Here is a 10,000-nt window from a genome sequence, read left to right as displayed (position 1 = left end):
ACACACACACACACACACACACTCGCACACTCGCACACACTTTACAAGCTCGATGTCCTTGGCCAGTATCATAAAGCCAAGTTGAGCAGACAGACTAAATCAACATTCAGGTGGTAAACCAGCCTGTAAAGTAAATCTCAGAGACGGGTACTGCAGCATGTATTACCATACAGACGGAATATACTGAAGATTTGGAGAAACATGAACACACTCTCTACTGCTAAGCTCTTTACTGCTACCGTCATATGAATTCATGCATACATCACAAGTCTTACTGAAAAGTAGCTTGGTGCCTCTAAACTAAATAAAGGATAAAAAAGCAGAAGAAGAGAGAGAGAACAAAGCCACCGCAAGACGATGCTGAATGCTTCAATAGTCCAGAGGACAAGAGGGAAAATAGAGGGAGAGGAAAGAAGAGAGGAAGAGCGAGAGAGTGAGAGAGAGAGAGAGAGAGAGAGAGAGAGAGAGAGAGAGAGAGAGAGAGAGAACAACAAAAAAAATACACTGTCAGGCAGGGAAACAGACAGAGAAAGTTTTTGACAAGGGGGAATGTACTTCAAGCCATGTCCTTCAAGGAGACACTTAAGTCCGCAGCAACACAAACACACAGCAACAAAACAAGAGGCTGGCAGATGAATTTGAATCTCAAGCACACACACAAAAAAAAGAACCACAAAACAAAAGCAAAGACTCTTTTCTTTGGGTTTTGGTTTGCAACAAAACTGAAGAAACACGGGTAGCAAAGGGAGCTTCATCGTTTCTAGAACTTGCACACGTACACGACTTCATGGTCAACTATCCATGAGACGCACAACAACATTACCAGTAGGAATCCAAGTATCGTGATCATAGTCACAATTATTCTCAGTAAGTTGAATGAGGGTCTCTCTCTACCACTGAAGTATACCCTCGAAGAGTCAAGGAGTTTTAAAGACCTTGTTACCAGTATATCATGGGAACATTCACCCCTGGTTCAACAGTTCACTTGAGGAGGAGGACAGAAAGTGAATGAGAGGGGGGAGGGGGGGGAGGGAGGAAGAGACGGAATGAGGTCTAGATGGAATCAGGTCTAGAGTTGAGGACCACGACCACAACCACGACCATGTCTTCTATCTGTGCAGTCCCACGTTGAAAACAGCAGAGGGCAGAATGAGTCCAGACAGGCATGGGGACACAGGAGAGACAACAAAAAGTAATAGCCAAGGAGAAGTACTCTGACGGACTGCAAAGGAGGGTCCATCAATTACCATGTTCACCAACCAGCTAACGGGATGCTGTGATGCCGGCATTCCGGTCGGAAAGGCTGTTTTTCCCATCTTTATCTGTATTTCCTCCCAATCCCCCAATGTTTTATTCCAACCTTTAAAAACCCAACTTAAATGTCAATATGTTATAATGAGGCGACTGTATTCTGTTCTGTCTGTATTGCTCTATGGATCAGCAGCTTAATTATTCCTCTGGAGGGTTGGGCCCGGGAAGAGAGGGAGGGGAGTAAACACTCAAAAACATTGGATAATTCCACTTCATTATCGAAAGCAAATGAGTCCAATCACACAGACATTCTGGGTACCATTACCTGCAACCTGAATATTCATTGGCTAAATAATGGATTGCGGAGGCCAATGAGAGGGTTATAATGATCTGTTTCCGAGTGCCACTGCTCCATCCATAGTTACTAGATGGCCATGCCAAAGAGGACAATCTCTTAAGGAGGTTTGGTAGTCTTCCACATCCAATAATGAAGAAACTTGAATTATCCTACAGTATAAGCTGTCTGATCTACATAAATCTACGGATGACAATGCCATTCACACTGACTATACTGTGATTATATTCTCTGCATTTCTCTCTGTCTCTCTACGGTAGCGACCCATCACTGCTGAAAGAGAGGCAAACACACACACATTGTACACTTAGGCCTGCAGTCAGCTGCATCAATACACAAACCTCATTAGAGACTTAATAGACTCTAGTCACACAAGGGCATGCACGCACACACACACACACACACACACACACACACACACACACACACACACACACACACACACACACACACACACACACACACACACACACACACACACACGTACACACACACACACACACGCACACACGTACACACACACACGTTATGATGTGAACCCAGACAGGAAACGAATAAATCAATTCTCTTTGATATGAAAAGAAGTGTCAGCAGAACCTAGACCCCGCCACAGCAGGCCTAGATAAAGCATGGGCTGAAAGAGGCTTTGAGTCTGAAGAAAGACAATACATTCTAAAGAATCAATCGGGACACCCCTAGATGTTTTCGAACCTCAGTTCCACCACACACAGCAATATTCATGTGATATTGAAAGATGGATGAGAGGCCTGTATCTTCTACTTATAATGTATGTTCCACCAACGCGACTCCCGATGATTCTGCATGTCTAATTGACAAACCCAGGTGAAGGTCTGTCAGATCCTAAACAAAAGGTGGAAGAACATGTTTGTCAGTGTGTTTCTATTGGTATTAATGTCACGCAAACACACACACACACCCACCCAAACCACCCCCCCCCCCCCCCACACACACACAAACATGCACGCACGCACGCACACACACACACACACACACTTTCTCACCTGGATCCACTTGTCAGGCACAGCCATGGCCAGACGATAGTCAAAGCCAAGTCCTCCCTTTTTAATGGGCACACATATCCCTGGCATCCCAGACACATCCTAGAGACGGAGGGAGGGAGGGAGGGGGGAGAGAGCTGCATTATCAACATGATCATACATTATATGTCGCGTGTGTCCTGTCCCATGAACACATTCAGGAAAATAGTTTTTCCATTTCAATTTGAGAAAGGGTGGGGAGGAGATGAGATAGTGACCGTGAGATGAAGAAGAATGGAGAGAGAGCAGAGAGAGAGAGAGAGAGAGAGAGAGAGCAAGGAAAAGGAAGCGAGAAGAAGAGAAGAGTGTCTTTCGGCAGTGATGGCTCAGGGAGATGTCAAAGCAGGGCCACTGAGTGAGTCAAGAGGGTTCTAATGGACGGGGATGAACAGCCCTGTTGTTCTGGGGGGCGCTGAGATGAAGATGTGCTGTCTTTACCAGGAGGGGAAGGAGGGCATAGGTGGGGGGGCGGCAGGGGATGCTGGGGAGCTGGGAAAAGGGGGCTTTGAGGAGCTCCCTGCTCTCCTCGTCAACCTTTGGGTCCTAATTACCCAATTATCACCTGCTATCCATTACCTTCTCCCTTGTTCCCTCTTTCTCTCCCCTCAGGGCACTAACACTCTAAATAAACAGACAGAGAGAGAAAGAGAGAGAGAGAGAGAGAGAAAAAAGGAGAACAGTAGTAATTTGCCTTTGAGGAAAGTGGGGGAGAGAAAAGAGGTTTGTGGGGGAGAGCGGGAGGAAGGGATGAGGACAGGAACAAAGGTACTGGAGGGAGAGATGGAGGGGGGGTGGGTGGGGTGGGGGGGGGGGGGTTGAGGGACGAAGACGAAAGAGGGGTGGGGAGAGGATAAGTAGGACTGATCAATGGTAGATATCCCTTCTCTGAGGTAATAGGGAGATTAAACTGAACTGTAGATATCATCTTAATACCGGTGTCAGGATTAGATGAAGTAGATACTGTTAGCTAGACAGGATATGAAGCCATCATTGAGATGATTCTGTGCAAAACTAGATCATGTAACTGATAGACGTTGGTAGTTAGTGTACGATAGTGATGCAGTGTGTGTGTGTGTGTGTGTGTGTGTGTGTGTGTGTGTGTGTGTGTGCACTCACCTCTGCGATAGTAATGCAGTCGGGGTAGAGAGTGTGGAGTATGTGGTTAGAGATCATCAGATGGACGATAGAATCCTCATCCACATGCATCCCAAAGTACTCACTATAGCCACCACAGAAGGACATGGCTGCAGAGAGAGGGAGAGAGAGGGAGAGAGGGAGAGGGAGAGAGAGAACGGAGAAGAAGAAGAGATGAAAACAGAGTGAACAACAGTGCAAATAAAAGAGTACAGAAAGAGAGAGGGAGGAGATGAAGAGTGGGATACCCAGAGTAAGTGAGTGACAGAGGGTGATTAAAAGAGACAGTGGGGAAAGACAGGAGACAGATTTTAACAGGTGAGTCTGAGTCGCGGTTTATTGAAAAGTTTATGTTGCAGACAGACTGAGAAAGAAGCGTTTATTACCTTTAAACTCCCCAAGGTCTTCTGTTCTTATCCATCACTGTCTGAGCGCTCTCTCTCTCTCTCTCTCTCTCCCTCCCTCTCTGTCTCTCCCTCCCTCCCTCTCCCTCTCTCCCTCTATCATTCCCTCCTGCACTCTATTTTTTATTTGATTGTATCTCATTTATACTAAACTACACCACAGGACCTCAGAGAACCACATGACGTGCAGTCCACAAGGTATCTATTTGTTTGAAGAACTGAGAAGTTGCACGCACGCACAAACACGCGCACAAACACACGCGCACAAACACACGCACACAAACGCACACGCACGCACACAGGCAGAGAGCCTTAGAAAGACTAGAATACGTTGCTATTGAGTGGATAACAGGTATGGTGTAAATAGCTCTTTATTCCGGATGAGACGAGCTCTTCAAGGCAATGGTCTAAACGGGTGAGTAAGTAAGAGCAGGACAGGACAGAGACAGAGACAGAAACATAGTTATCCTGTCCTCCGTCTCACCGATGCCGTGGTGGTGGTAGAGCATGGAGGAGACGCCATCAAACCTGAAGCCATCAAAACGATACTCCTCCATCCACCAGCGCAGGTTAGAGAGCAAGAACCTCAACACCTCCCAACTGAGAAAGAGAGAGAGAGAGAGAGAAACAGAGTGTATATTCAAATCAGGTATATGCTTAAGCCGACTAAACAAGGGCAAAATGGGAGTCCCTCCGACCAGCATTGAGGAACATTTAGGGACACACACCATATTAGACTGGTTTATGACCGTCCCTCTGGTTCAGACACGCACAGAGGTCAAATGCATTTCAGTCAGCAGTGTAGGTGTGTGTGTGTGTGTGTGTGTGTGTGTGTGTGTGTATGTGCGTGTATGTGTGTGATGGCTCAGCACAGGGAGGTGATAGGTCTAGCCCCCTGGAGTCAAGATCAATGTGTGTGTGTGCGTGTGTGTGTGTGTGTGTGTGTGTGCATGTGTGTTAAGTCTAGCTGCCTGGGGAGCAGAGCAGATCATCTCCTCCTCTCTCTTATCTGTGTTTGTGGACCTCCTCTGTCAGAAAAATAACTGGCTTTTGGCTACTGCACCTAAACACACACACACACACACACACACACACACACACACACACACACACACACTCAAACACACACACACACACTCAAACACACACACACACACACACACACCAAAGGCTGACTTCACAGAGTTGTTTCAGCCTGTTGGGATTCAATTAAAGTCAGTTAAGTGAGAGTGGGATGACTGCTCCAGAGACTAATGGGTTGAGCTCCACAGATCTCCTATCCCCCACTATTATCTTTCATTAATAACACAACGCCTCTGACAGATAGGGACAGGAAGGGAGAGAGGGAGAGATGCAGATCAACAGAGAGAGAAAATGAGCCTGTGTCTGTGTTTGGTGAATTAAAATATGTCTGGTAAACAAACTCAAAATGATTTTCAAAACGGGTACAAGTAGATACACAGGCGTAACCTGAGGTTTTAGCCTGATTTGCACCCTTCGCCAATTTCCAAGCGATGACATGGTGTGAAAACACCTCTTCGCTACTCCTGCGTCTGGCTCGCAGAGATGGGTGTGTTGTCTACACAAAAATGACGTGCACATACACACATGGAAAAGTTGCACCAGGGCAGGATGTGGCACACCATACTTGAGGAAAATTTGCATTTCAATTGGTTAATCGCCAGACAAAGACACTACCCAGAAAACTACCAAAAATATATCGGACTCGTTATACTTTTGTAGATGCTTTCGATGCTACCAATGTTCAAGCAATCCGAAAATATAGATTTGACAATCACGCCATTCTGGATTTAGCCTTGGGGATCGGGACGAGAGCTTTTCCAAAGCTTTGCATTCCATTGCTGACCGTCTCAATCCACTGCTTGATTAAGATTGTGTAATCTATGGCGTTATATTTTGCAGCAATCTTTGATGCAGTAAAATTTACTTTCGGTTTTGAGACACAGGAGGAATGGTTCAGACTCATCACTGGTGCACTCATAGATGGTGAAAGTTTATCTTAAAAACAAAACAACCTATTACGCCTGTAATCAACTAAAGGGTATCCGAACAGTCCAAATCATATGATTCTAAATGAATAACAAACATATAATTTTTTTTTATTTATCCCTTATTTGATCTGGTAAATTGACTGAGAACATATTCTCTTTTGCAGCAACAACCTGGGGAAGAGTTGCAGGGGAAAGGAGTCAAGACCTTGGTTTAATGTGTCATACGAAAAACAGCATCCTCTGCAAGGCAGAACCCCATTCACTGGTCTGGGGCATTGGGGTCCCTTAGACAAGAGGGAGGCGTGCCACCTACTGGTCCTCCAACACCACTTCCAGCAGCCTGTTTTGGTCCCCCATCCAAGGATCAACAAACACATACCCTGCTTTGCATCCCAGACAAGCCATCAGAGAGTTGCTTGGTGGTGTGGCTGCTGGCACATGGGGCTCTTGTGTATTATCCATCTGGATTTTGAGTAACCCCCCCTCCCTACCCAGGCCATGGCTGGCCACTTGGTTCACACGTTGTAACACCTTTTCCTCACATTCGTTCAGGGTCCCCCCCGGTGCCACTTTCATTGGAGCATATTGAATGTTCATCTTTAGCTCTTTGTTTTAAATCAGCATTATTATTTGTTTTTGATAGGAGATGGAGGATTTATTGAGTTGGTGATTCTTTGCCAGATCTTTTTTTTGTTTTGATGACGCACACATGCAGGGCAGATTCACTTTGAAGTGAATCTTTGTTTTCAAGTGTTAATTCTAGCAAATGCATGATTTCATTTAAGGTAACATTTTCTGACCTGGATTTCACCCCTTCCATGTTACAATTGATTGTAAAATGACACTAGTTATATAAATAAGACATGTCAGCCTCTTTTTGTGCCCATCTACGTACATCAGCGCAGCATAGAAAGGTCTTTGAAAATAGCTTCTCAATAAATAGACTCAGCGTGGGCTCAAGAAAATGCGCACATATGTCAGCTCATAAGTTTCTTTGAAAATCACCCAAACTGTATCTAAGAGTCAGTGTCTTTAAGGGTGCAACCTTGGTGTGAAAATATTGCATAAACATAAACAGGAATGTTTGGAATAAACAAAAAAACTATTTGATCTTTGGTTTCATCATGTGGAACGTGGGTAATTGAGGAAAAGTAAAGTAGTGCAGTTTTTCAAGTCTTTAGGGCCTTGCATATGAATATTTCTCATCGCTTGCAGAAAAGACACACAGACACATACACACAAGTTCAAAAGCCTTGATCTATTCCTATTAAAGAACACAGTAAAAGGAAGGGATGTAGGGATGGAGGGAAGAGGGAGAGTAAGGGAGGGAGTGAGTCAAGGTACAGTGCCCTGCATAGGTACTGGAAAGACAGAGCATTGTGTTTGCTTTGAGCTCTACACTCCCAACACTTTGGATTTGAAATCAGACAATTACTGTAAAGATTAAAGTACAGATTCTCAGCTTTAATTCAATGTTCTATTTTTTTCAGATTGGTTTCACCATTTAGAAATTACAATATATATATATATATATATATATATATATATATATATATATATATATATATATATATATATATATATATATATATAGTGCCCTTATTTCAGGGCACCAAAAGTATTGGAAAATTGGCATGACAGGTGTTCCGTCACATAATTTGTGCAGGCATAAAAGAGCTCTCTATGTGCATAATTTATTCTAGGCTTTTCATTTGCCTTTGGAGTCTGATATTGGTGTCTGTCAACATGAGGAACAAAGAAACATCAATGAAAGTCAAGGAAGACATTATGAGGCTGAAACACCCAATACCTTAGACTTACCAAAAATCTCAAATTTGTCACATCATTAAAAACTAAAGCTCGGCAATCGCAAACGGGCGGGTATGCCAAGGAAGACTTCTACAGTGATCGACCGAAGAATGCTCACCATAATTAAGAAAAAAAATTAAAGAAACTGTCCCACAGATCAGGAACACTCTCCAGGGGGTAGGCGTGAATGTGTCAGAGACTACCATCCAGAGAATACATCATCAGCCAAACTACAGAGGCTCCACTGTAAGGTGCAATGTATGGCTTCCACTGGAACTGGCTCACTTGTCTTCATTGTTGATATAGCTGCTGACAGCAGCAGGATGAATTCTGAAGTGTACAGAAACATCTTGTGTGCTCAAGTACAAGCAAACGCCTCCAAATTCATTGGATGGCACTTCATCATACGGTAAGACAATGACCTGAAACATACTGTCATAGCAACTAGGGAGTTTTTCAGGGCCAAAAAGCGGAAAGTTCTTGACTGGCCAAGTCAATCTTAAGATTTCCTGAAGAAAAGACTTTAGGCAAGAAGACCTCAAAACAAACAATGGCTGCAGTACAGGTCTGGCAGAGCATCACCAGAGCATTTACCCAGCGTCTGGTGGGGTCAATGGGTCGCAGACTTCAGGCAGTTATTGCATGCAAAGGACTGTCAACCAAATACTAAACATGAGTACTTTATTTGGACATTATATAAAAAAATGTTGGAACCCTGAAATAGGGGGAGTATGTTTAAACAACGTTGTACTTTCTAAATGGTGAACCCAATGGGAAAAAAACAAACAAACACTGAATTAAAGCTGAGAAATAGTAATTGTTTGTTTTCAAATCCAAACTGTTGGGAGTATAGAGCTAAAAGAAGACAAAATGCTTCCGCTTTCCAATACTTAATAAGGAGAGCGCTGTATAAGGGTGAGTGTGTCTACTGCATGTCATCATTGGGTCATCTACGTTATTCTCTCTGTGTTATCTACACATCAACACCAGAATGACATGTATTGATTTATTGATTAACTTAATGGGTCATGTCTCCCACAGAGAACAGAGGGCCTGCCTCTTTTAGCCTGCACTGCAGAACAAGAATCTACTGCATGCCTACCACTACCGCCTTTCCAAAACACACATCCATAACATCCTCAGGGTCTCCTATCTGCAGTGCCATGACCATATCACCGTCATTATTAAATCAATAGAAAATAATGAAAACTGCTTTTACAATGCCCTACACCACTTGACATCCCTCTCTAAATGAATTGTGAGGAGAAGGGGTGAAGTCTCTATCAGCCTAATAGTTCCTAGAAGGAGTTGGGCCATATCTCTCTATCTACCTATCCTTCGAATGTAAACTCTCTCTCTCTATTAGCGGAGGAGCGGCGAGATGAAATGAAAGGAGGAGTAGAAGATTGGTGTATATTTGAAAACGGTCACATGGAACTTCCATCTACAGTATCTCCCCCTCTCCCTCTCTCTATTCCCCAGCTGCTTTGAAATTAAGCCATCAGCTCTAAAAGACTTCTCCACCCAAACCACTCTGTAACAAGAGGGGAGAGACGGAAGGAAGGAGGGAGGGAGGGAGAGAACTAAAGAGAGGAGAAGGAAAGTATGTCAGAGAGGACAGGGCAGGAGAGAGATGTTACAGGTTTACAATATGGAGTGGGGGAGATGGAGGAGACCAGATGGAGAGATGGAGGGAGGGAGGGAGGGAAGGAGAGAGGGAGGGAGGGAGGGAACTAAAGAGATGAAGAAGAAAGTATGTCAGAGAGGAGAGGGTGGTAGAGAGGAGATGTTACAGGGGTAGAGTATGGAGAGTGGGAGAGGGAGGAGAGGAGATGGAGGGAGGGAGGGAGGGAGGGAGGGAGGGAGGGAGGGAGGGAGGGAGGGAATAAATAGAGAAGATAAAGACGGGCTGTCAGAGGTGCGGTGTGGGGGAGGGATGGGAGAAGAGAGGAAAAGATGACAACATATATTTCTTAA

At 44.4% G+C, this 10,000-nt stretch overlaps 1 protein-coding gene across 1 annotated transcript in view; it reads right to left on the bottom strand.

Moving 5' to 3' along the window:
- The window catches only part of LOC310815771 (1,4-alpha-glucan-branching enzyme-like), a 67,970-nt gene that overhangs the window by 21,117 nt on the left and 36,853 nt on the right, over nucleotides 1–10,000 (bottom strand). Inside the window, 3 exon segments of the mRNA XM_083685693.1 lie at nucleotides 2,629–2,727; nucleotides 3,781–3,908; nucleotides 4,687–4,802. Of these exon segments, the coding sequence (XP_083541819.1) occupies nucleotides 2,629–2,727; nucleotides 3,781–3,908; nucleotides 4,687–4,802 (343 nt within the window).

This window comes from Argentina silus (genome assembly GCF_951799395.1).
Source record: "Argentina silus genome assembly, chromosome: 2".
Classification (NCBI taxonomy): Eukaryota; Metazoa; Chordata; class Actinopteri; order Argentiniformes; family Argentinidae; genus Argentina; species Argentina silus.
Note: the sequence above shows the minus strand (reverse complement) of the source record. Positions and strands in the feature narration are given on the sequence as shown.